The sequence below is a fragment of the Labeo rohita genome, chromosome 22, assembly GCF_022985175.1.
Source record: "Labeo rohita strain BAU-BD-2019 chromosome 22, IGBB_LRoh.1.0, whole genome shotgun sequence".
Lineage (NCBI taxonomy): Eukaryota > Metazoa > Chordata > Actinopteri > Cypriniformes > Cyprinidae > Labeo > Labeo rohita.
The window spans coordinates 10004958-10032814 of record NC_066890.1 but is presented as its reverse complement, the minus strand read 5'-3'; the positions used below and the strand labels follow the sequence as shown (position 1 = coordinate 10032814).

At 38.3% G+C, this 27857-nt stretch overlaps 1 protein-coding gene across 1 annotated transcript in view; it reads left to right on the top strand.

Annotated features, from left to right (window-relative positions):
- The window catches only part of ptk7a (protein tyrosine kinase 7a), a 36376-nt gene that overhangs the window by 5291 nt on the left and 3228 nt on the right, over window positions 1-27857 (top strand). Inside the window, exons 2-16 of the mRNA XM_051095269.1 lie at window positions 15148-15444; window positions 15895-15997; window positions 18023-18207; window positions 18323-18470; window positions 18737-18867; window positions 19503-19769; window positions 22211-22347; window positions 22552-22687; window positions 22866-22985; window positions 23422-23571; window positions 23698-23842; window positions 23962-24089; window positions 27041-27241; window positions 27326-27475; window positions 27592-27821. Coding sequence (XP_050951226.1) covers window positions 15148-15444; window positions 15895-15997; window positions 18023-18207; window positions 18323-18470; window positions 18737-18867; window positions 19503-19769; window positions 22211-22347; window positions 22552-22687; window positions 22866-22985; window positions 23422-23571; window positions 23698-23842; window positions 23962-24089; window positions 27041-27241; window positions 27326-27475; window positions 27592-27821 — 2528 coding nt within the window. The remainder of the gene's footprint in view (window positions 1-15147; window positions 15445-15894; window positions 15998-18022; window positions 18208-18322; window positions 18471-18736; window positions 18868-19502; window positions 19770-22210; window positions 22348-22551; window positions 22688-22865; window positions 22986-23421; window positions 23572-23697; window positions 23843-23961; window positions 24090-27040; window positions 27242-27325; window positions 27476-27591; window positions 27822-27857) is intronic.

Sequence of the window (27857 nt, the reverse complement as noted above, 5' to 3'; positions counted from 1 at the left end):
GTCGTAAAGAAATTGTTTTTTGAGGAAAACATTTCTGCATTTTTCTCCATATAATGGACTGATGTGGTGCCCCGATTTTGAACTTCCAAAATGCAGTTTAAATGTGGCTTCAAACAATTTGAGCTGCATTTTGGAAGTTAAAAATTTAGGGCACCATATCAGTCCATTATATGGAGAAAAATGCTGAAATGTTTTCCTCAAAAAACATAATTTCTTTACGACTTGACAAAGAAAGACATGAACATCTTGGATGACGAGGGGGTGAGTACATTATATGTGAATCTTTGTTTTGGAAGTGGACTTCTCCTTTACAGTGAACTTGGATTAATAAAAGTAATCTGATTACATTGCTCACTTTACTTGTAATGCGTTATTTGTCCACCAAAATTGTCCACCAGAACTAAGCGCTTTAGCGCACACGATTAATTGTTTACGTTTAACACGTTAAAAATATTTAACGCAATTAATGCAGGGGCTCCTAAAGTAACGTTAGCAGCAGCCAAAATATCCTAATAACCAGCTGTGATGTCTGTTAATCAAAGAATTAAATCAATTTAATCAAAATTAAAAAGAGGAAATCAATAACTTCTGTATTTTTAAACTTTGCTGTTATTTAATTTAGAATTTAGAGTTTGAAAACTTTATTAAATTAGGCTGTATTTTCTTGCTGAAGGTCATAGATAGCTGTATGACATTTTTTTTATAATGGGTTTATGTGAAGATTGTTTTAAGTCTACTTAAAACTTAAAAAAAACTTATTTTTTTAAAGTCTAATAAGTTAAATTGATAGCTCTAGTCAATGGTTAAATATTAGGAAAAATTCATATAGACATCAGTTGGTTTCAGCGATACTTGCCTTCAGTCATAAAAAAGATGGCTTTTACACAAATATTAAAAATATACTTCCTTTGCGTAGTTTCTACATTAATTTGAAGATTGAATGTGAAATTATTGCGATATAAAAGTATAATTAAAAACTATAATGGTAGGCGGGATTAATCACGATTAATCGCAATTAATTTCAGAAAAAATATGTTATTTATTTATTTATTTTATTTTTTGGCATTTTTGCAGTTTTTCTTTTATGGGACAGTACAGCTAGGACAGGAAGTGAGTTTGGGAGAGAGAGGGCGCGGGATCGGCAAAGGTCCACGAGGCGGGATTCAATCTCGAGACGCCCGAAGCGCAACTGTGTCATATGTCGACCATTTTATTTTATTTTATTTTTTTTAATCGATTGACAGCAGTAATATAATTTTTTTTCAGTGTTGAGGGTAAGACATTACAAGTAACGTAATCAATTACTTTTGCTCGTAACTAGTAAAGTAACACATTACTCTTAAATTTACAACTAAATTAGGAACTTTTTCAAATAAGTAACACAAGTTTCCCATTTATTCACTGACAGATCTCCTGTCCCTGAGATGAGAGAAATATGAAGTGCAGAAACAGACACTTCCCTTCAGCCTGAGGCTTAATAATTTAAGGCCTTTACAGTTGCCAGAAATGTAACTTTTGGGTTTTCGTTATTTAAAAAAATGACAAAAAGTAATCCAAAATTAACTTAATGCATTACTTTCCATAAAAAGTAACTGAGTAATGCAATTATTTACTTTTTTTTAGTAATCTAATGCATTACTTTTAAAAGTTATTTTCCCCAACACCATGTATATGTGCGTTTTGACGTGTATGTCAGGTTTTTAGAAGATAAACTGAGGGATTTGAGCCTCTGTGGAGTTGGCTGGTGAATTCTGGCCAGCTCTTCGGAGAGCGAGTGGTTCTTGTTAGTTTTGATAGGAGAATGAGAGTGATTACAAGAAGTGCATGTGCTTTACGTTACGTTCACTGGCCCTTCCCCCCATTCTGTATTTAGCATTCCCCTCCTTCACCACAATGCCGCCCAGATGATATTTAATGAGAAAAATGTGTGCGTGTTCCTCAGATGGTACCGCGTGCTGCTTTCTCCCCTCTGATACACAAGGGTAAATTCTCCAATCATTAATAAACGGGACTTCGGCCTCATTTAGTTCATGTTTAATCCAGAAGTTTGTGTTTAGTTTGACATCCCTAAAGTTTTGTTTCATCCAAACAATAGCTTTGGATTTTTAGTTGATTTCAGTGTTTGCACGTACGCTGTTTGTTGTATTGTGTCTGTTGCGTTAGACAGGATCTGTTTGTATTAGGGCTCCATGGTGTCTCCTAAAACACTCGTCAGACGCTCCTGTTGTTTAGAGTTTAAGGGCAACGCTGCAAGTGTGTGAAGCTCTCAACATGTTCAACTAATGTTCCTGTAATGTCAGAGAATGACTAGTTGCATCACATTCCCCGTCTCATACTGTAAACACGTGGAGGGTCATAGGAGGATGTGGGATGTCCTGGAGCGTCTGCATTGAGCAGCGACCCCCAGGACGGGACCGCATTCCCTGAACAAGTGCTTAGTCATGAACTTGGACTCAAATTAAACACACATGCTCTTCCTTCTCATCTTAGTGCATTTGATTTATTGATGAGGACAAGCTAAAAATTGTCTCTGACGTCTGTTTATAATACTTAGTCAAAAATAGACGATTGTGTTTTTCCTAAACATTTTCCAGCCTCTCTCTCATATTTTTTCCATCTGAAAGGGAAACTTCTACAAATGCAGTCAAAAAGGTGAGGTGCAAACATTTATTAGTGCTAATAATTTTTCACTGTGCATCTTAAATAAATCCTAACAGTACTATTTGTTTTTACATTTGTAAAAATGTAAAACAGTTTTTTTGCATTTGCACTTTTAAGACTTCTAAATGGCCTACGTAACGATTGCTTAACCTCTTAACCTACTTACTAAAATGCTCGTTGATAGTCCTAGTTGGCACTGCACCATCATTTTGTCTGTATTTTTAAATGTACTCAATTAATTACAAATTCACTTCATATACACAATGACTTTAATCTTCCTTTTACATGATGACCATTTTTAATTTCTAAATTCAAATTCATTTTGATGTTTTAAGGGGAATTAAAACATGTAGAGTGGGATATCACTCTCTGGGATATCAAGAAAAAAAGTCATTAAAATTAAATTCTTAGTTTGGCATGAACTATTATTAGTATTATAGGAAAAAGCAAACATAGCGGTTTCATTGCTTATAAATGTTTCAAAAGAAAACGCAAGAAAAATAAGAATTTATCTGCCAAATCAAAGGTCTGACCGACATGTAGAAACACACAGGGTGAAAAAAAGAGACATGAAATATCATATCCTGCAAATCTTTAGGGCTGTGTGTCAAGGTCAATAAATCTCTTAAAATATAAATATAATAAAGATAGTTTGACATGTTCATGACAAGGAAAGGTTAGTTCAAGTTATAAAATGTCATGTTTCGTGACTCCTTAAAACGTCATGTTATTTATAATAAATAATGACATTTGTAAAACAAAAAAAAAATTGAATAATATTTTAAAAAGGGAAATTATTACAATGCGTACACATTTAAGGTATAAAGAAAGTGTTTTTAGACACATTTTTAGAGTCATTTTTTTGAAAATGGTAAGCAGTGTTTCCAACCACAATGAGCACATTTCTAAGAACTTGTGCGGTGTAGTTTAAAGGAGGAGTTCACTTCCAGAACAAAAATGTATAGATAATTTTTTCACCTCCTTGTCATCAAAGTTGTTCATGTCTTTCTTTCTTCAGTCGTAAACAAATGTTTTTTGAGGAAAAAATTTCAGGAATGTTCTCCATATAATGGACGTCTGTGGTGCCCGTGAGTTTGAACTTCCAAAATGCAGTTTAAATGTGCTTGAATCTTTTAAATCAATCTTTTGAATCAATCTTTTGAGAAATAAGGGTCTTATCTAGCAAAACGATTGGTTAATTTTGGGAAAAAAAATTACCTGCCTGTACATGAAACAAGTGATGTAGTTATGAGTGAGTCATTGAATCCTTCATTCAAACCATTTTTTCCCTTTAATTCATTCAAATTAATTAGAATTTTTTAAATAATCTGCAGCAATTAATATCTCATCACAGCCTCTAGTAAATTACATGCTATTTAGTTTAGTTTAGAAATGTGGGTGAAACATGATCTATTTGGACAACAAAAAAAAATCGTCATTATCAATTTTTCCAGAATCGTGATTAATCACATACAAAATAAACGTTGGAGTTTGCCTAATATATGTATGTGTGTGTGTGTACTGTTTGTAATTATTATGTGTATATATGAATACAAGCATATTCATGTATAAATTTAAGAAATATTTATAGTATATGTATTTGTTATCATTTTTATAGAATTTATATTATATAAATAAAAATATTTTGTACATAACACATTTCTCTTAAATATATATACATTCATTTGTGGGTATTTATATATACATAATAATTACACACACACTACATGCATATATATTAGGCAAACTCAAACTTTTATTTTGTATGCGATTAATCGCGATTAATTGTTTGACAGCCCTGTTTTTTTTTCCCCTCAAAATTCATTTTTTTGTTTGCATTTTTCTTATATACTTTTTAACCTCAAATGCACATCTTGGCTAGCTCTGCGTGAACTCTGTGTATTCCGGTTCATAGCAGTTAGTGTATGTCGAAAAACTACCATCTCGTTTTCTCCTCCAACTTCAAAATCGTCCTGTTTTACTGTTTTTTGTAAAGGGTGTTTGACCCTCCTTGCGCGTTCACTTCTGCAGCAATGTAGGATGATTTTGGAGTTGGAGGAGAAAATGCAAAGGGAGTTTTTCGACATACCCTAACTGTCTTGACCCGGATTACACAGAGTTCACGCAGAGCTAGGCAAGATGAGCATTTGACTTTAAAAAGTATACAAATTGTCAATTTTGTTTTAGAAAATAACCGATCGTTTTGCTGGATAAGGGAGCGTTTAGAGCCTTTGAAGCTCATTTAAACTGCATTTTGGAAGTTCAAACTCAGGGGCACAATAGAAATCCACTATATGGAGAAAAATCCTGAATTGTTTTCCTCAAAAAACCTAATTTCTTCACAACTGAAGAAAGAAAGACATGAACATCTTGGATGACAAAGGTGTGAGTAAATTATCTATCTTAATTTTTGTTCTGGAAGTGGACTTCTGCTTTAAACTAGATTAGTTTTCCTCTTTTCTTAATTATGGACATCTTTATTTGCCATTGTCCCTGTGAACTACTGTATTGTTGTGTAGTTTTGAATGAACTATTCCTTGAAAGGTTGATGTTTTCGAATCTAAAAAGAGCTGCCATCATCATCATTGAGATGTGTCAACAAAAGCTATTTACCATTGAAAGATAAAACCAATTTCAGTCAGAGTACAGGCTGCTCTATGAGTTATCTGTATAATGCCTATAAACTTGGCGTTTGTTATTTTCAGGACTCCTGGCAATCCCCCCCGCCTCTGTCTCACCACCCATCATCGCTCACATAAACACAGAGAAACCTGTGCTTTTCTTCTGCATGCAAAGCCCTTGGCCCTGCTAATGATGTAAGGTGTTGGGTTTCCACAAGTGTGGAGGCTCAGTTTGACCTTTTTAGACCTCCTTGTGAATAGCAGTGAACACTGAATGGAGCACAATACAAACTGTGTCACGGGTTTCGCCCTGCAAACGCTGTCAACGTCCTGATATCATAATGAAGTAGACCTCATTAAAAGAACTACATTCTTTGTTTTTGTCCTGGTAAATAGTTTGGCGCAATCTTTTAATAAGTGTTTTAACAACTCAACTGCCTATGAATATTTGAAAGAAATTGTCTACCAAATCTTTGAAATTATAAGATTATGTAGACATTGTAACTTTAGTAATTTAGTTTAAACTCTTCTCTCTTAATATAGTATGTCCAGCAATTGCTGTAAATAATTGCACATAAACAAACTCCAGTTGTGACACTCCCTCAATACCAAATCGCCATGATGGCCGCTAATGTTCTGTAATATAATCCCTCTTTGGCGTCTGGCACCTCCACCAGCCGTCCGGGCTCTGATCAGACTGGATTTTCAGTGGTCCCTTCTGGCTGTTTCCTTAACCCCACCCAATCCTTCAGCCAGCACTGCTCCTGCATGCGTGTGTACTCGCCTCCATCTTGTTACGCGGTATGATCCTAGCAGTGGCACCTGTTCAGCCGCGTCCGAGCACAATATGACGACTGTGATACTGAGAACAGCTGCAAAAACAGCTTCCTTCCTGAATGAAATGAGTCTCCCACCTATTCAATAGATGATGGAGCACCTTGCAAATCTCTGTGTTTTGGGGTCAAAGGCCTGGAGGGGGCTGACGGGACGTTTGAGGGCTAACAGGCACTGATATCTAGTTTCCCTCAGGGAGTTAAACGGCTAAACGTTAAATCAAGCAAGATCTTGGTTAAACGTTTTTGATCACCATTAAAATGTTCCTTTTTCACAAAATAGAAACCACTGTTTTCTGAGCATTGATGGTAAAATATGCACATATAGTAAACATAATTAATTTTTTGAATGAAAAATAATGATACTGATACTGTTTGGCCATTATTTGGCAGTTCCAAAATCTTTTAACCACATAGATAAATGGTAACGAATTGCTGTGATAATGTGTTGACAGTAAAGCTGCATGAGTAATCATTACAAAAATTTGCGATCACATTTTGAAATAATATTTGTGTTGACTAGGCACTAGGTGGTAAAATTGGTTGCGAATTTATTGATTGTCATTCATACGTTTTCTAGGGCCCTATGAAATCCATTTGATTTTTTTTATATATAATATATATATATATATATATATTTTTTTTTTTTCTAGGGCTGTCAAACGATTAATCGCGACTAATCACATACTAAATAAAAGTTAGAGTTTGCCTGATATATGTGTGTGTAATTATTATGTATATATAAATACAAGCATATTCATATAAGTATTTATTATAATTTTTATAGAATTTATATTATATATAAATAAAAATATTTTGTACATAAATTACATATTTCTCTTAAATATATACATTAATTTGTGTGTATTTATATATACACATAATAATTACACACAGTACACACACATATATTAGGCAAACTCAAACTTTAATTTTGTATGTGATTAATTGCAATTAATCATTTGACAGGCCTGTTTTTTCCCCCAAATTTTAATTTTTTTGGATTCCATTTTTTCCCATTTTAATTTTTTTAGACTCTATTTTAATGGTTACATTTTTTAAAAAAAAAGTTCACCAAAAAGCATGTCTAATTAATTGAAATAATGGAAATTTCACAATTTAAGTTAGTTAAAGTTAGTTTCATTCTCACCAAACTCTGTGTTTCCATTCATTTTCTGGATTACAATTTAATGGTTTAGTTAAATGTTAATGTTCAAAACATGTCTAATTAATTTGATAATTTTTTTCAAAAGAAAACAGTAAAATGCTTAAGAAGTGACTCAGAGCAGTTGTGTAGATTGTGTTAATGTACTGTTATATATTGAACCCACAAAAACATCGCAACAGTCACAAGCACTTCAGTATCTGTGTAGTAAACGAAACCGTGCATCTGCACCATTCATTCACACAGTGACAAGCAGAACATGGTGAATTCATAGTTAAATAGTATTTTTACAGCTTAATATTCATAGGCACTAGACTGTATTGCGTTTTGATTTAAGTGTACTGACCTACTTTTTATTTATTGATCCAAAATTTGGCAAATTCCATGACATTCCACATTATAGAGTAAATTCTTTTTATGACCGGATTCTGTTTTTTCCGTCCGCATTTTCCGCATCGCGGAAATAATAGGGCCCTAGTTTTCATACCATCGATTTACTGAGGGTTAAGTTTAGGGTTGAGGTGGACCTTTATTATTAACCCAATCAAATCATACAAATTCATATGAAATCGCCAAATTGTAAAATAGTTACGTTTTTTCATGGGATTGGATTGGCTATTCTATACTGTTATCAAATATTGTTTGAAGACATTTTGAGTATATATGATAAAATAAATATTCTTATATTACTATCACTAAATTATTTCATCAGTTGGCTACCTTGATTTATGTTGCTATTGGCCATTGACAAACCTATCGGTCTATTGTGTTTTAACTTTAAAATCAGTAATTTCACATAAGGACAAAGTATTTCCCCAATTTGCTTTTGCAAATGGTTCAAGTTGGTCATGCAAATGCACTGCATAGTTTTCTATTGTTGTGGCTAGAATGAAACCATGTTGGTCTAAAATCCTGCTCCACATAACTGTATATAATATGTGAAATATGTGACTCTATTGCATCTCACAGTACTATTGCTTTAGTAAAATGTCATTGAAAACTCTAAAAGATTATCTCATAAACTCCAGTTCAAGTGTTATTTTCCATGGGCCGACCCTCAGCGCTCACATTTCCATGTGGGCCGTTCTCATGGTTTTAGATCAGATTAACAGCCCAATTAAACGGGTAGTGTTTTAAGAGGACAGGTGGAGTTCATCAGCAGCAGTTGATGAGGGTACGTGGAACTCTTCATGTGTCCCTGCTTGCCTTCACTCCTCTGCTTTACTGTCTCAACATCTGTGGGTGGCACAATGTGTCGGGCGAGTCTAAAATTACAGTACGGTCTGAGTCCACCACCCCAAAGGGCTTTGTTTAATATGGAGGACTTATAAATCAACAGCTCTTTCAAACTTATCCTCCCTAGCATACCGACTGTGCTTTTTGTTGCACCTTTTAATGCAAGTATGTGTCTAATGTAATATGTAATGTAATGTTTAAAGCATTTATTTTTAAAGTCCACTTCCAAAACAAAGATTTACATATAATGTACTCACCCCCTTGTCATCCAAGATGTTCATGTCTTTCTGTCTTCAGTTGTAAAGAAATTATGTTTTTTTGAAGGGAAACATTTCAGGATTTTTCTCCATATAATGGACTGATATGGTGCCCCGAGTTTGAACTTCCAAAATGCAGTTTAAATGCGGCTTCAAACGATCCCAAATGTGGTTGTAAACGATCCCAACTGAGAAAGAAGGGTCTTATCTAGCGTAATGATCTGTTATTTTAATAAAAATTATACAATTTAATACTTTTTAATGTCAAATGCTCGTCTTGTCTTACTCTGCCTGAACAGTTTTTGTTCCGGTTCATGGCAGTTAGTGTATGTCGAAAAACTCCCATCTCATGTTCTCCCTCAACTTCAAAATCATCCTATATCGCTGTTTTACCTTTTTTGTTAAGGGTGTTTGATCTTCTTTGCATGTTCACTTTGCAAAGACTGGGTCGGTACTTCTGCAGCAATGTAGGATGATTTTAAAATAATTTTTTGAGGTTGAGGGAGAAAATACGATTGGAGTTTTTCAACATACCCTAACTGTCATGAACCGGAACAAAAACTGTTCAGGCAGAGCAAGAGAAGACGAGTCTCTCTGCAATACTTGATTGTGATTGGTGAATGGCGGCTTTCTGCTAAATTGTAGAATTGACAGATTTATTTTGTGTTAATGACGGGACGGCTGTGCATTTATCCCTCATTTGTTTAATGGAAAATCAGTCATGACTTTGATACAGGCTGATTAGTGGTTCCCAGATTTTCCAGCGGCAGACTGGAGTTGGACCGCAGACGCGCCTTATAAAGTTTTGCTCCGAGATGATCGCCTGCCATCAAAGGCCCTTTGTGAAGGTGGTGAGCTTGGCCCTCACAAAAATTAAGCATGGTTTTAATATACTAAAAGTGTTGTGAGTAGTGGTGGATTGATTTCCATTTGTATAACCACAGTTTTACTACAAATATAATGGTTAAACTATGGTTAGTGTAGCAAAAACATGGTTAATTTGTGGTTACCATAGTTTAACTGCAATAACCATGTTTTGTTTTGGTCTTATTTGTAGTAATAAAGCACTTTTTGTGAAGACTTATATTTGTTCAGATTTTGTCTACAAAAAAACTGTTGCTACCAAATGTTTCGGTCCATCCGATATCTTGAGGTTTGTGTTAAAAGAGGCCAGTTTGAACAGTTTGATTAGTGTTCGAGCACAACCCATGCTCTTTGGAGAGATTTTGTGAGCAAGCCTAGTATGTACATAAAGTTTATATGTTCTTCAGCCAATCAGGTTCCTCTCCTGGTTCTCTCCTGGCTTGTTAGTTGTAGAGAGGCCATGAATGGCATCTTTGTCCCAAAAAATTCAAATTCCTCCACAGGAATCCAGGAAGTGGAGAGCAGCTTCAGCCAGGTTCGTGCTCTTGCACCAAAGCATCCTGTTCTCATCAGGGCCAATGAAAGTCGTGTGGATATTGGCTTTTTGGTTTCTTGAGAACTTGAATAAGCGTCAGCGAATAAACACAACATGGATAAATGGTTTTATTTAAAACACTGAACGCCCTATTAGTCTTTGATCATGCATACTCTCTTGCGGATTGTACTGTAGATATAGTGTATTTTTCCATTGTTTTAACCCAGTGTCTTTCTGTAATCTACATTTGGAGTTGTTTTCATGCGTTATTTAAAGCTTTCGATTGTGGTCGGTCATGGTCAGTCTGATTGTGTGGCGATTGTTGTGCAGCTGTGTGGTCGGTGTTGAGTGGTGAGTTAATTCTGCCTTATGGTCATATGGGAGCTAACAGACAAGGTCTTTTGGTCACGCAGAGCCACAGAGAGATTGTTTTTCTGACCAAGCCTTAGATGGGAAAATGCGCATAAGAAGAGCTATACATCTGTGTTTGTGTAGTTGTTTTCCTGTGTTTCGGTGAGGGTTTGTGGCAGGACTGACCCGCTACGGATGGAGGAACACATCGTTGGCTGTGGCCCTTGGTTTGTAAAGCAAACTGCATTTGTGTTAATAAAATTGGACTTGGAGTGGGTGGGGTGAGAACATGACATGTAAACAAAAGGCAAACAAAGATTTATTTTGTTAATGGGAAAAATCATGGAGCTTCTTTAGTGAATGCTTTTAAACCCTGAGGTACATTTGCCCCATAGATGTGCATAACTGAGACCCGAGATGAAATTGTCTATGGCGATGAATGTTGTAAATCCTGTCCATGGAGATTAACTTGCACTGGGTTCAAGATATTCCTTTAATGCTGTAGTAGTATGGTAGTTCTCCAGAATGCTGACAGACTTTAACTGTTATGAATAAGGTCTAAAGAAGATGCCAGACTTTGCTGTTTAAGAACAATAGAGATCTCACAGTGTCAGGTGCATGGATAAAGATCTTGTATCCTGGAGATTGGCATGTAGAGGCATGATTCTGCTTTCCATAGAGCTCTGAATACAGACGTAATGACTGCTGTCTGCGTGAGGGGAAAACAAGGATACAGCCGGGGGTGGTTTACGTGTAACATTTGGTGATGTTTATTAACTTTTGTCGAGTTCTGTGGGTGTGCATTCTTCGCAGGCGTAATCATAACCACATCCAGAAAACACAAATGCAGTCAGAAGATTTTTTTTTTTTTTTTTTTTTTTTTTTTTAGTAGGTAAAGACTACTAGGCTTGCTTTTTGTTGAGTGGATTACTTACAAATTGTAGTCCGTTGCTGATTCCAAATTACATGACGAAAATGACGGTAATATAATCAGACTACTTTTAGATTACTTTCAGATTACTTTTGACTAGGGCTGCATGATATATCAAAATGAAATCGTAATTGCGATTAGACAGAAGCTGCGATTGTCATGCGTATCTTTCAGTGAAGTACGGTTCTGTCATCAGCAGTAAATCTTCATCCGAAGGCCAGAGGGCGCTCTCGCGCAGAAACGCAAAATACATCAGAAGAAGACACGTTATTAAATGTGGTATTTTCACATGCTTTCAGATGTACACCTACACAGAGCCATAGTTCACCGAGAAGCTACGCAAACAGCTGTCAATATCGCAAACTATTTGTTTCGATTTCATAATCGCGCAATAATATCGTCTACGATTTTTTTTGCGTAACCTATCAGTGAACTACAGCTCTGTGTAGTAATTGCTGCTCCATCTGAAAGCAGGTGATGGAGATTTACTGCTGATTACAGAACCGACTTTATTGACAAAATGCGCATGGAAAATCGTGTTCGATTAATCGTGCAGCCCTACTTTGACTTCGATAATCCTGTAGCATATTGACGCAAAATACAAAGAGAAAGAAAACTTATTACATTCTTTGTTATTAACATCAAAAAGTGTTTACCTGCATGTCATGTGACCATAAAGAGAACCGTGAACATGCAAATGTCTTACTTTATTATTAACTTTTTACCTTAATATCTCAGGGGGGATTACAAGTAAATATGGTAACACTTTATTTTGCATTCTCTGATCTAGTTGCTTATTAGCAAGCATATTACTAGAATATTAGCCATTTATTAGTACTACTTAAGCACATTAATGCCTTATTCTACATGACCTTATTCTACATCCCTAATCCTGCCCATACTTAAACGTAACAACTACCTTAATAGCTATTAATAAGCAGCAAATTAGGAATTTATTGAGGGGAAAAGTCATAGTTAATAGTGAATAAGTATTTCCTAAAGTGTTACTGTAAATATATTAGCTGAAAGGGGTTCGGCTGACAAATAAGTTTGGGAATCCCTGCCCTGCATGTAAATAAGAAATAACACAAATTTGTGAATTTTAATGTGTTTGAAAGACGAAAGCCTTCCAAAAATATGGTTAATTTATCCACTGACTGATAACCTAAATAAAAATTAATGTTTGTTCATGAGTAGTTGATGCAGTGTTGACATGTTGAGGAAACACTTCTCAAAACTGAAGTGATTTTTATACATCCAGTGGTCAAATGCTGTGTGGCCTCAATTTTCTGTGTAATTATAGCCACATGACTCTTTGTGTGAATGTCTACAAAACTTAAAGACTTTCTGAATGTTTATAAGTGGTAGATTGTTTTAGACAGGAAAATTTAATAAATGAAAAAGAAGAATTAGGGAGTATTAATAAATTATGAATGATTTATTGCTATTATGTACATAATGTGTAATCATGTAGTCAGTCAAAAAGTAACTAGTCTGATTACAAGTATTTGAAAATGAAAATTAATCTAATTACAAGTACTTAATTTATGTAAACTGATTGCGTAATCCAGATTACATGCAATCAGTTACAACCCAGCTCTGTTGATGGAATAGGAATCTAAATTGGTGATAAGACACAAAGTATGCTGACAATATAAAATTCAGCAATAATTTAAGTATACCTGGACCTGAAGATCATTATATGACTTGGTCTCAAGCATGACCTGCTGACCTAAACAGGTGCAGATGGAGATGACAGACACAAAAGACAGCAGCAGATGAATGTAGAAACAGGGTTTCATAGGCCGATGCGACATTTAGTGTCAGAGTGAATTAAAGAGAGGTTATCTCCCTCCTGACAGGTGCAACCTTCCTTCACCCCCTCAAACATCCAGAGCACTCATGAAATATCTCTGTATGGTTCAAACTTCAGTCACTCATCGCAGCTGTTTATTGAATATGTTTTACTCCGCTCCACAGGGAATCCGGGCTTCGTTTCCCATTCCCAGTGCATGCTGGTCTTCTCCCAGCACGAGCTGTGCTCGCTGGAGCGAGACTGACTTCTGTCTGTCTGGATGGGAAGTCTTCAGAGCTTCACCCTGCGGGGTAGAAAATGGGCAGAGGCGCCAGAGATTAGACCCTGTCATTCACAGGGCTGCCTCTTTTTTGTTTAGGAGTAGAAGTTGGCTCGTCGGAATGCTGTTTTTACAGGAGTGGTATAAAACCATCAATTGCGTTTTCACTGGCGTATCAACGTGAACTTTACTATTGCTCACAGTCAGTTTAGGGATTTAAACCAGGGATTGGACTATGTAGCGAATTTCACAATATTGCAAACCAAATATATGAACCATATATTGGAATGTGCAACACATTCTCTGTCAATTTGATAATAAATAAAATAGCCTACATATAGCCCTATACACTGTTTTGACCATATAGTAGAGGGCGCAATCTATTCACATATCATCTTGTGTGCAACTTTGCCTTCAAACACATTTGCATTATATAAAAAAGGCTGTAGATCGCGATTGAGAATGGTCATGCTAGGCCAGAGGTGCCCAACCCTGTTCCTGGAGATCTGCCTTTCTGCAGAGTTTAGTTCCAACCCTGATCAAACACACCTGTCTGTAATTATCAAGTGCTCCTTCAAATCCTAATTAGTTGGTTCAGGTGTGTTTGATCAGGGTTGGAGCTGAACCCTGCAGAAAGGTAGATCTCCAGAAACAGGGTTGAGCACCCCTGTGCTAGGCTAATATCGCTAGACAGCACTTTGGCTTTCAAGTACAAAAACGAGATGTTGGCTGACAAGATTCACCAATAAATAACTCTTATGCTTTGGTTCTTTTTAATGAGTCAAAAAGTTTCACAAAACAGCCTTGTACTTGCTTAGGAATTAGTGGTTTGAATTGGACTCATCAGAAAACAGACTCCCTCCCTCTAATTTTTCTGTGGTGTACAGTTCGGAATAACCCAGGAGCTGGGTACACTTGGCAATCATCATAGAATTGACCTAGCAATCATTCAGAGCACCCTAACAAGGACATAGGAGCTTACTATAGAAGGTCTCGATAGTAACTAGCTTCACTTTATGCTAGCATGTTTTTTTTCACATAGTGAAAAATGAAGTACTTCTATGTATTTTGAAGTGAACAGTGTTGTCCAAATGGATCAGGGTAATGGTGAAATGTAAAAGCCCACACTTTGGGCTTCATGATGCATGTTTATACAGGTATTCGTGCACTCACCTCACATGCTTTCCTTCAGTAAACTCTTTAGTATACAATTCAGGGGAGTGTACTGCATGCTATAGCCACTCTTTGATCTAAAATGAGGCCAGTGCCAATAGTTTTACTCAAATACATAATGGTTAAGGTTATCGTTTGGGTCAGCGTTAAAAGGTCCAGTTCTTGCGTTGTCTACCCCAGCTGGGCCTGTCTGTCTAAAGCACACCTGGGCGTCTGGCCTTGAAGTTCCAGCTGGATGAAAACAAAGAACAAACTCAGAGTTTGAGGGAGGGGTGAGGGGGGTGTTCTGCTTTTTTTCAAAGCTACATTCTTTCACCTGCGTTTCAGCATCTTGCTAATCAACATCACAAGTTGTCCGTCTGGACCTGTAAGCGCTGGCAATGACCTACTAGGTTAGTTCTTTAGGTTATCTTTCTTCATGCCTGTGCTTTTTCTTTCCTGATAGTGATCCTCGTGCAGGCGGCCTCTTTCTCTTTCACCAAGGAGCCAAAATCCCAGGATGCCCTGCATGGGCGCAGTGCCATGTTACGGTGTGAAGTAAATGACCCTCAAGGTGTCATCTACTCCTGGAAACACAACGGTGAGGAGGTTACCAATTCTGAGAGGCGATTTCTGGAAGGAGGCAACCTGAAATTCACTGCCATTGACCGTACGCTTGACTCAGGAAACTTCCAGTGCTTTGCCTCGAAGAACAGCACTGCTGAGGAGTACCACACCGGCGAGGCCTCCTTTAACATCAAATGTGAGTGTTAAGCTCAAATTATCCCTTCTTTCTGAGTCTTAACAAGTTAGTCAAACTCCCTACCTCTTGCTTTTCCTGGCATGTAAAAACACATGTGAACCATTGGCCCTTCGTAGCTGGCCCACTTCACCCCCTTTGCGACTGCAGCAAGCTAAACAACGCCCGCGTGAGACAAGGTTATTTTGAGCCAGCAAGTGGAGGCCAGACAAAGCACCCCTTTATGCCCAATGCCAAGATTAATTGGTTGAAATGCAGCGTCCGGCCGCTTGTGTCAGATAACAAGTAAGGTCAACTGAATGGAGAGGCCTGTTTTTGCGGCGGGCGCAAAGCATGACCAGATGGTGTGAATGGGGGAGTTTGTTTTTGATAATGAGCACCGAGAGTTTCGACAAGGGTTTCAGCCATCTCCTGATCATCAAGCTGTTAGTCTTTAACATGTCTGTCTCACAGGGTTGGAAAGTGGCATGGTGAGTCTGAAGAGTCCAGAATCAGAGGCAGACATTCAGAGCTCCTCACAAGTCGTGCTACGGTGCAACATTGACGGACACCCACGGTGAGGAATTGCATGTCTGATTCCTAGCTTTAGATCAGAAACATGCTGTGGATGTGTGTGCATTTAGCTACACAAGCTCAATTTAATGTCATTGAGTTTTGCAGCTCGTAATGCAGAGCTCCTTGTGTTATTGTCATAAAAGTCCAGGTATGCTTAGTTTTCTGCATTATACCCTAGACCAGTGGTTCCCAACCAAGTTCCTGGAGCCCCCCATCTCTCCTTTGTCTGTCACACCTGTTTCAGGTCTTGAAATCTCTACTAGTGAGCTGATGATCTGAATCAAGTGTGTTTGTTTAAGGAGACATGGAAAACATGTAGTGTTGGGGGGCTTCAGGAATGTGTTTGGGAACCAGGGGTGTCCAATCCTGCTCCTGGAGTGCCAACATCCTGTTTAGCACCAGCACACTTGCCTGAAAGTTTCTTGTAAGTCTGAAGACCTTGATTATCTGCTTCAGGTGTGTTTAATTAGGGTTGGAGCTAAACTCTGCCGGAGAGTGACCCTTCAGGAACAGGTTTGGACACCACTGGTCTAGATGGACACTGTATAGACCATTTAAATCACAAGTGTATTTTTGCTTTTGTCCATGGACAAGTGTGTGGTGCTTGTGGACTTGTCCAAGGACATCAGTGGACTATGCTGATGAAGAAAGTTATGTCACGCACACTGTCCGTGAGCCAGAGCGAAATGTGGATAAAGGAATTACACTTTCAGTTTAAGGCACTGGTGTCCATATCTGCTACTGAATGGTAATTATCCTGCAGAGTTTAGCTCTAATCCTAATTTAACACATCTGAACAAGCTAATAAAGATCTTGCAGAATACTAGAAACTTCCAGGCTGTTGTGTTGGGGCAGGTTGCAGCTCCTGAAGCAGGTTTGGACACCTTTGGCTTAAGACGGGGTGCCCAGACTCGGTCCTGGAGGGCCGATGTCCTGCAGAGTTTAGCTCCAACTTGCCTCAACATACCTGCCAGGGAGTTTCTACTATGCCTAGTAAGAGCTTGATTAGCTGGTTCACGTGTGTCTAATTGGGGTTGGAGCTAAATCCTGCAGGACACTGGCCCTCCAGGATCAAGTTTGGGCACCCCTGGTTTAAGAGGTGTGCAACTTATATCCAGCTACCCAAATAACAATATGTCTGTTAAATGAGGCAGATTTTAAAGGTAAATTGTCCACTTAAAGGTTTATTTTAATGCCACAACTAATATTGCAAAATATTCTGTGCTCACATACTCATGAACATAGCACCAGCATTGATTTTTGACATGATAACATACCAACAAACTACATGGAGAAAGGGCTTGTGGTCACCTTTGTACTGATTTGCAATCCACTTGCAGTCATTTCAGTGGGTTGTTGATCATTGTTACTGTCTTGTTTGATGGAATTTATCATAGCATCTTTAACTGTTTGGAGCACACTATAATCTAGAGATAGAGTGCCCAAACTTGGTCCCGGTGTCCTGCAGAGTTTAGCTCCAACCCCAAATAGACACACCTGAACCATCTAATCAAGTTCTTGCAAAGCATACTAGAAACTTACCGGCGAGTGTGTTGAGGCTGAGGGCCGAGTTTGGGCACCCCGATCTAGAGATTTATATAATCTGAGGTAGCCAACCCTGTTCTTTGAGGGCTACCTTTTTGAAGACTTCAGTTCTAACTTTGCTCCAACATACTTGTTAACTTCAAGTGATTAGCTGGTTCATGTGTATTTGATTCGGGTTGCATCTAAAATAGGGGTAGGCAACTCTTGAGAATTACTGTTCTTGCATAGTTCAGCTCCAACCCTTATCAAACACAACTGAACAAGCTAATCAATGTCTTCAGGAACACTAGAAAACAACAGGCAGGTAAGTTTGATCAAGGTTGGAGGTAAACTCTGCAGGAAAGTGGACCATGAGGGCCAGAGTTGACCAGCCTTGAGCTAAATGCTGTGGCTTGGTAGCTCTCCTGGAATAGGGTTGGGTACTCCTGATTTAGAGAAACTTCCTCAGCTATTATAACCCTGCTCCTGACTAAATCTACAGGCCAACCAATCGCTGGCACAAAGATGGAACACTACTATCAGAGAAGAACTACAAAATAAACAACAAAGACAGAACGCTTACACTGCCAAACGCCAGTCCTGATGACAACGGGGTCTACTACTGTTGTGCGAAAAATGCAGCGGGCCATGTGTGCAGCAATGACAACTTCACCCTTAACATCATAGGTATGTGTGTTTCTGATGTATTTATTATATAACATTTTTAGTTTTCCTTTGAGAATCTGTCGTTTAAGTTTTACATTCCCGTTCTGTAATGAATGATCTTGATCTCTATCTGTAGATAAGAGTTTCCCTCAGCCGGTGGTGAAGCCAGAAGATTTGGTAGTCATGAGGAATGAGGAAGCACTTTTCCACTGTCAGTTCACAGCCGAACCACAGCCTACCGTTGAATGGTACCATGAGAATGAGCTGGTGACTAACAAGAGCCGGTACTATATTTTAATTCAGTTTGAGTGTAATTAGAAGTAATTTGTGTTCTACTTTGTAAAGTTTGAGTTATATGCTTTTAGAATCATGTTAGAATCATATGACTGACTTGGATTCATATGCAACAGTAATCTCATTCATTTTCTCCATAAGAAATGTGTTAGTTAGTGACAAATTATTATTATTATTATTTTTTTATTTCCTTTACAGTTGTCTTTACCATGCAACTGGGCATACATTTTACCATATGCCTCTATCTTTCCTACAGTGTCTTTATTCTGAGCAATGGAACCCTCTTCATCACTCAGGTGAAGCAGCGAAACACAGGCCTATATAGATGTGTGGCTCAAGGGCCCCGTGGCCCCCCTGTGACTCTCGAGGCCTCGTTGCGAATTGCAGGTAACAAGCTCAGACTGATTAGTGTGCAGTTAGACATGCAGTGATGTAGGAACTAAACATACCAAAGGACTTTTTTTATAACAGCCAATAGGGTAAAGTTTACATTACAGCATGAACCATGGTATGCTACTTGTTATTGCTTTTAAAAGTTGAGTAGTTCTATAATCATCCTTTAGTATGATACCATACTCAGTATATACCAGCATACAGATGATCTTAAACCTAACAGACATGAATTAAAATCTACAAAATTCCTATTTTAAATTCATATGTTTTTTAATGGATTTATTAAGGTATGAAAGTGAATTTAAAATCAGACCCAAAAGTTAAATTCCCCACCATTGCATTTTGTTGATACTGTCTGTATAGAGGTCTGGTCTGGGCCTCACATACTGGTGAACTCTGGGTTCCTGATGCATTGTGTCTGTAGAGCCATTATCTGCAGCTTCAGTAATGAAGCTCATCTAATCCATCTCTGTTTACGGCACCTGCCTGGGTGCTTTTACAGGAAAGAGCGGCTTACACCGCTCGGATAACATTGTTTTCAGTGAATCATGGACTGTTTGGAGCGCTTCTCTGATACCTCACATTACGCTTTGCTCTCAAAGTGGTTTCTTGTCATCTCTTCTCCTCAGAAATCGATGAAATGATGCCTAAACAGTCCAGAGTGTTTACCGCTGATTCTCTGGAGCGGGTGCCTTGTCGAGCACCCAGTGGACACCCCGAGCCAGAGGTTTGGTGGGAACATGCGGGACAGCGAGTTCCAGCCGAGGGCAGAGTATACCAGGACGGGCTATACCTGATTTTCAGCCCAACTCGTGGTGAAGACTCAGGAATCTACACATGTTTTGCACAAAATAAGGCTGGACAGAAGAAACAAGAGTTGACTGTCACTGTAGCAAGTAAGTCTTAGGCCAGAAACATAGCCAAATGTGCATAATGTAGATGTTAAAGGTATCAGAGTTTGCTTCTGTTACGCCCCAGAACCAACTTTAACACGTTTAGTCTGTTTTTAAGAAAAATTCAGATTAAGTCAGATTGATTTTCTCAGCTCTTCAGACTGTTGTTATGCCTGAAAGGGATACCTGTTACATTACATGGTTTAAGTGACCCAGTTCCAATTTTTAGCCTTTCATGTGGCACAGATCGGATATGAACGTCTAAGCAGAAAAAAAAGCACATGGAGTGCTGTATTCTTAGATCAGTCTCAGGGCTCATTCATATGTGGAAATAAATCTGATATGAATCAAATATGTGCATTTGTGTCTGTCATGTAAGTGGACAGATCGGATATTCCCCTGTAATTTCATTCATCATTGAAAAAGCAATGGTGGTGAATGACGTCAACTCAGGTGGACACTTTTCTGGGACAGTAAACAGTGTTGCCAAGTCTATTATTTATCTGTGGAATTGGGCTAATTTTGCACAGTTGCTGCACTGTTTTGTAGTCCACAGGTTAAAGAGATCTCTCTTAACCAGTATTTCGAAGGATGGGGAACCATGTTAAAAAACACAACTGAGCTAGTTTTGAATAGCAGTTGGACTGGGTTTGGTTTATAGACCTGGCAACCTGTCAGTACATCTATCCTGAGTTTTGGGTTCCCAGGTTTATAGTATAAATGCAGATATCAGACATGAATCATTTAAAAAAAAAAAAAAAAAAAAAAAAAACATGAAAGCTGGCCATCAGAAAAAATGGATGTAGTCAAAAAACCAAAATCGGGCATCCAGAACTGCAGTATAAACGTGGCCCATTAGTGCGACATGTAGGTAACACATTTCGGAATGCAACAACGCAAAAAAAATCCTCCTTGTGTTCCCAGAAGCATTTAATTTGCGTACTCTGTTAGCATATGGCCCTACTGTCCTCTACTAAATATCTCACATTCCACCAATTTTCCTTCATTATGACTAATACTATCTTATGAATTAAAGTCCTGTAGATGATCCATAACAGTAAGACAGAAAGTCACTCAGTGTGACACAACAGGACCTTTCAGGAGTTTAAATAAATTACTATTCCCAGTCAAACAAGTCAAAGTCCCTCAGAGACTCAGTCATCAGTTTTTTTCTTAGCTGAGTTAAACGATTCGATATAACTTTACTGTTTTGGAGCGCTAGGTTTTCAGCATTTTCCAAATGCAACAGAATAAGGCACCACTTAATCCTAATGCAAGTTTAAACTATACTTCGGTTTTTACACAAACAGTAGGCTACGTGTCCAGTGCCTGTGACCGAAATTTTGTTATCAGCATAATATGACTGTACTTTACACACACAGCCTAATTTTTCTTACCAAATTTGTGTGTTGAATTTTTTCAAACTAATTAGTTTGTCCAGAAGGTGGGAGCACTTGTCAATACTGCTGTTTCACGTTCAGAAATGAAAGGAAAGACGAAACGGCAATAACAAACTACTAGAGACAACATCAGTAGTTGTCAGTGCCCGCATCAACAGGTGCTTGCATAAGGGGGGTCACAGTTGGGGTTGACGGATTATCCTAGCTGATTATTGGCACCGATATTAAGCATCTCTATGGTTATCCGTATTGTTTTTTTTGAAAACCGATTTGCAGTTAAAAGAATTTAAAAGAATTTAAAGATTAATTTCTTCATTTTGATGTAAATTTAAATTTTTACACCAGACATATATATCGGTTCAAAATATCGGTTATTGGTCTACTTGATCTTTAATAATCTGTAACCGCATCGGCCCTGAAAAACACAGTGGTCGACCCCTAGTTCAGAGATGTGGCAGGTCCACTTTAAAAGAGTACAAAGACATTTTTATCGGTCACAACTTCTGGGGAGAAATGGCCCAGACACTGGACAAAGATAACACTTTCTAGTCAACATGTGTTGACATCCAAACTCCCAAAATGTTCCCATTTTGAGGGAATGTCCCATTTTGGATGTCTGAGGTTGAGACTGAAAAAACATGCTATTATTTTAAAACGTACTAGCAGTCTACAGTCATGCTAGTAATGTTCTAAAACATGTTAGCAGTGTGTAAAATCAAGCTAGCACTGTTAAAGCATACTAGCAGTGTGTAAAATCATGCTAGCAGCATGCTTAAACATGCTAGCAGACTGTAAAATCATGTTAGTAATGTGCTAAAACATGTTAGCAGTGTGTAAAATCTTGCTATCAATGTGCTAAAACTCGTTAGTTCCTGAAGCATGTTAGCAATATGTTAGCAGCACATTTCTGTCTATCTTACTAATAGTATTAAGTAAAAAAATGGAATATTCCTTTGCTAGATGTCTGCTGTAAAACTGTAATTTCATTTTAACTCTTGTCCATTATTGCTGTTGTGATCCTAAACATCTGCTCTTTGTGTGTAGCCAAACCTGAGTGGATCCAAAAACCCGTGGACAGTCAGCTGGAGGAGGGGCGCGCTGGATACCTGCACTGCCATACACGTGCCACGCCTGAACCCGAGGTCACATGGTACCGCAACATGCAGCCAATCAGCGCTGAGGTGAGTGGGACAGTGATGTCATACCGATATCAGATTCGTAACACAATCTCTAGCTGCCTCCTGAGGCGAGAGGAGGCTTTTGATGTGTCTGAAAACGAGGATGTGGTGACTTTTCTACTGGGGAAAGACGATCCTCTGCACATTCGATCAAGCAGTAATGTAGTAATCATGTTGTCACACACACTCTCTCTCTCTTTTGTAAAGGATGTTCGTTTCAAGCTCTTCTCCAATGGAACTTTGCGTATAAATAACGTGGAGGTGTACGACGGCCACCTGTACAGCTGTGAGAGCAAAACGGAAGCGGGAAGACTTAACGCCCAGGCGCGGGTATATGTACTTGGTGAGGAACGTTTGTTGTGTGCTGTTTTATATCTGTTGTTTTGTTGTAGGTTTTCCAATGGCTGAGGCCATTGTCTGGATGTCAAGGTGGCTGATATAATGCCTATATATAAAAGCCACTCGAGGCTGTGTTACAGAGCACTTCTCAACAGCTTTCGCTATTGCGGTGTCTGTTTCAGAGCGTCTGAAGTTCACGCCAACGCCACAGGGCTACCAGTGCCTGGAGCTCAATAAGGAAGGACATCTGCAGTGTTCAGCGAAGGGCCGACAGCCCCCGACCATCCGCTGGATCAGGACAGGTCTGACAGAGAAGATTTGTCTACCATTGTGTGGTTCACTTTAGAATGCATAAAATGAAAACCCTGAAGTATACCTTTTAAACTCCTATAGCATTCTTTGCTTTTCCCCAAATTTTTACATTTGAGACAAATGTATGCATGACTTTTTTTCAATGATTTAGTCCTGTTTAAGCTCACATTCCTGTCAAAGCCCCACCTATATATTTTTTTCATAATCCATTTTAGTCATAATACAGAACAAATGACCGTGAAATGTTTCTAAACGTAATTAGAGGACCATTCAAAGACTATAGACGGATTTGTCTGTGTTTGTGGAGTTAGAAAGCTTTGCATTATGTGTCCTTAAAAATGAAAACATCTGGTGCTGGATAAAGTTGATGACAGTCCTGGGTTTCCATGTAGTGAATGTGTGTCTTTCTCTCTGGCACCCCTGCAGATAGCAGTGATATCCCTGCGTGGGTGGAGCAGAAGGGCGGCACTCTGCACTTCACCACAGTGACGCGGGCAGACGCCGGGAACTACACCTGCCTTGCCTCCAACAGCCAGCAGGGAGAGATCAGAGCTGTTGTCCAGCTCACCGTTGCAGGTATTGGGGAAAATAAGGACAAGATACAATGTTGGAGTAAACTAAATCATGGATTTGTTTTCATAGAAAATATCCATTGATCTTTCTGTCTCTGTATTTCTTTTCTTTCTTCTCCCATTTTATTAGTTTATGTGGTGTTTAAGCTCAAGCCAGAGAATACCACAGTATATCAGGGACACACTGCAGTACTTCACTGTCAGGCCACTGGAGACCCTCCTCCCTTCATCCAGTGGAAGAAAAAGGACAAATTTCTGGAGGCGGACAAGAGCAGGTACAGCTGAACTTAATCAGTGTTTCAGCTTTCTTGAGTTCAGATTGAAGTGTTATTATTGGAAGATTTGAATTAGTATTTCCCTGTTTCAAGAATCTTCTTGTTTATTGCTAATTCAGATTCCAGAAGATGCCCAACGGCTCTTTGGTCATTCATGACGTCAGCATGGAGGACACAGGAAGCTACACCTGCATTGCAGGAAACAGCTGTAACATTGCACACACTTCAGCAGAGCTCTACGTTGTTGGTGAGTCTGATACCCTTCTCATTTTTCAAGCATTAAATCTGTTGGTTTTCTTATTTTCTGGATAAGTGTCTTTTGCAGCCCCTAAAGCTGGCTTATCATCAAATTTGTACTACTAATTATGGAGGTTCTCAAATTTGCAGTTTATTTCAGATCTTCTGGCACTAACAACCTGTCAAATATACATGTACAGTAGTGTGCAAAAGTCTTAGGCCACTAGTATTTTCACCAGCTAAAAAATGGTTTAAAGTAAGTTATTTCTATCTTTTGCTGTAGTGTGTCAGTAAAAAAATATCGGTTTACATTTCCAAACATTCTGTTTGCCATTAATTGTAATAATCTAGTGAGATTTTTGTTTGCACAGGCAGTCTGACAACAGCCAGTGCTCCACACAGAGATCTGATCTCACCATCATCCAGTCTGTCTCTGGAATGACATGAAGACACAGAAAAACTGAAACAGACTAAATCCAGAAGAACTGTTTCAACATCTCCAAGATGTTTCAAGGAACCTACCTGCAAAGCTACCTGAAAAACTATGCACAAGTGCACATAGGGCAAAAGCTGCTTTAAACACAAAGGATGGTCACATCATATGCTCATTTATTTTAGTTAATAGATGGTCATTGATAAAGAAAATCTATTTATGACATTGTTTTTGACAGCATCCTCATTTTATGTGCCTAACTGCCTAAAAATGTTAACAGTACTGTAGCTTTGTAGGTGTAGGTCTCTTAAAGCATCTTGGAGATGTTGCCACAGTTCTTCTGGATTTAGTCTGTCTCCGTTTTTGCTGTTTCTTAAGACAGACTGGATTGAATGATGGAGAGATCAGATCTCTGTTTGCACAAGGAGTCTGACAACAGCCTGTGCTCCATACAAAAATCTCACTGGATTATTATAATTAATAGCAAAATGGGAAATGTAAACTGATATTTCCTACTGACACACTATAGCAACAGACTGACTTTAACTGATTTTAAACCATTTTTAGCTGATGAAAATACTAGTGGCCTAAGACTTTTGCACAGTACTGTACATTTAAAGCCTGTTTACTGTCTTAGTATAAGTTTCTATTTTCATCGTAATTACATTGAGACTTTCCCTGTCAAAAGTTATTAAAGAGCAGGTCATATGGTATTTTAAAGTGTCCTAATATTGTCCCCTACAACAGGTTTAAATGCTCCTAAGGTCAGAAAACATTGTAATTTTATCAGAATATACATTTAATAACGAGTCTAAAGCAGTTTAAAGGTCTGTAAACCCCTTTCTGATTGGTCAGCTGGCCAAGTCTGTTGTAATTGGTCTTTCCATATACAAAGCATGTCAGAAACGAAACGCTTCACAAAACAATAATGGTGGATATGTTAGCCGAGTGCTAACATGACTAACTGATGAAACAATAGAGTTTGTAAACCAAAATACGTCTGCGTTCTTTATTATTAAGCAAAGTAATTAGAACAACGACAGTGTACATTAATCGACACATTCTTAGGAAATGAGGTCACAGTGAATTATCAACTATTTGCACTATATGCATACTTGGAAATGCACACATAACATATTAATCGTACTTTACAAGTTGTGGTTCAGAGACGCTTGTTGGTCCAAATAAAGAAGGTATGGACTTATCTTTCATGGACAAGCATTGCGTTTAGCGAATCTGCCACTGAACTCTACAACATTAGAGAAGCAGTACTCTGTAAAATGAGAAACACACAATAGAAGGGTCAAATTGTATTACTGTGGTATCATGGAAAACATCATCTTCTCGACATGATGTGTATACACACCAATTAGCGGAAGTGTTTGTAGGCAGGTCAGTTTGTTCGTATTTCGCAGGAAGATTTGACAATATGATGACTCGTTGAGGCGGTTCAGTAGACACTTTCTGTTGAGAGACATTTATCAAAAATCACAATTTTAAATGTGTGATTTGTTTAATTAAACTCTAACTTTCAGGGTCTGCCATATTACCATTTTGAATTTTGTCAAAAATGTACGCTTTGGAATTTCAGTAGCTCACAAGTATGCAGCTAAAAAAGCTGAAGTTGTATAACCACACTAGTGATTTGAATATGTTTAAAATCACCATGAAATGAAAATTCACCCCATCTAATTTCTAAATGCATGTTATATTATGAACAATTTAACCTCATAATGTCAAAATGTCATTACTTTTTTTGAATACATATTTGGTTAAATGCTTGAAAATAAGATCTGTAGTAAACACAAGATGAAGATATTTAATAGATTTCCCACTCATAAAACTTTTTATTTATTTCTAAGGTAGTTGCGAACACGTCTACAGAGGTTGATGTATTTAGTCTTAAAAACTCATAAAATGAAATTAATTTAAGATTGTCATGATAAACAAAACGTGTAAGAATCAAACTTTTGGCTTATTTTCTGCAATTTATCCAATAGAAAAATCCTTTTTGTCAATGGATCCTTAGTTGGCCTACAAAAATACATCATCCCTGCAGCACTCTATGGGACCATGTCCTGCTTGTAAAGATTAGATCTTGTTGTTGTGCTGTCCATTTATTCCTTGTTTACATTACACTTTATCTGCCACTGCTATTCTTGGAGCTGTGTACTCCTCGCAGCTGTGTTTAACCAATTTTGTACTATATGGCTCTTTGAAACCCGATATATATGCTGCAGTACAGTTTTAAAGTTCACCCTAAACCAATTTTGGGCCATCTCGGACTACCAACTCAATTTCCACATTAGGTTGAATTACAGATGCTTTGAGTCTAGCAGTGTGTTGACTTCAGAGAAAGGAGGGGCACATCAAATTGTGTTGTGGTGCAAGTTCAGGACTGTTAGATCCTAATTGAATGTTCATGCCAGCTTGTCACTTGATTCCTATAAGGAGACTATTTAAGCCGGAGTCAAAACGCTCTTTCTAAAAACCCTGTGCATTTTGTCTGTGTGTGTGGTTGTCTACAGAAAAACCAGTTCAGCACTCATTAGCAGATGATGAAAAGACCCCTTACAAAATGATACAGACTATCGGTCTGTCAGTGGGGGCAGCCGTGGCTTACATCATCATCGTCCTGGGCCTCATGTTTTACTGCAAGCAGAGGCGCAATGCCAAGAGACTCCAGAAGGGACAGGACGGAGACGAGCGAGAGGTGGAATGTCTCAACGGTGTGTGGTGTTAACTTTTGCTAGCATGAAATTGTGAAAAAAATAGACCCAGTTTTCTGATCCAGTTTTCTGATCATCCTGTAGGAGACGTCCAACAGAATGGCCACACCACAGCAGAGATCCAGGAGGAGGTGGCGCTTACCAACATGGCTGCCAGCGGAAACAACAAACGTCACAGCAGTCAGGATAAGCTCCATTTCCCCCGAAACAACCTGCACACCATCACAACACTCGGTACAGCAATTAACTACCAAAAACAAAGCCCTGCAGACTAGTTTATAACTAGCATTAACATCTTAAACAACTTTTGCAGAAATTAATGAATCTATTTTATGTTTTTCCTCTTGCAGGTAAAGGAGAGTTTGGTGAAGTGCTGCTGGCGAAAGCAAAGTCCAGTGAGGATGAGGAGGAGACTGTAGTGCTGGTGAAGAGTCTCCAGACCCGTGATGAGCAGATGCAGTTGGACTTCCGTCGTGAATGTGACATGTTTGCTAAGCTAAGCCACACCAATGTCGCTCGTCTACTGGGCATCTGTAAAGAAGTGGAACCGCACTACATGATCATGGAGTACACTGACATGGTAACATCGGCTCACTGCATCATATCTGTCTGTCTC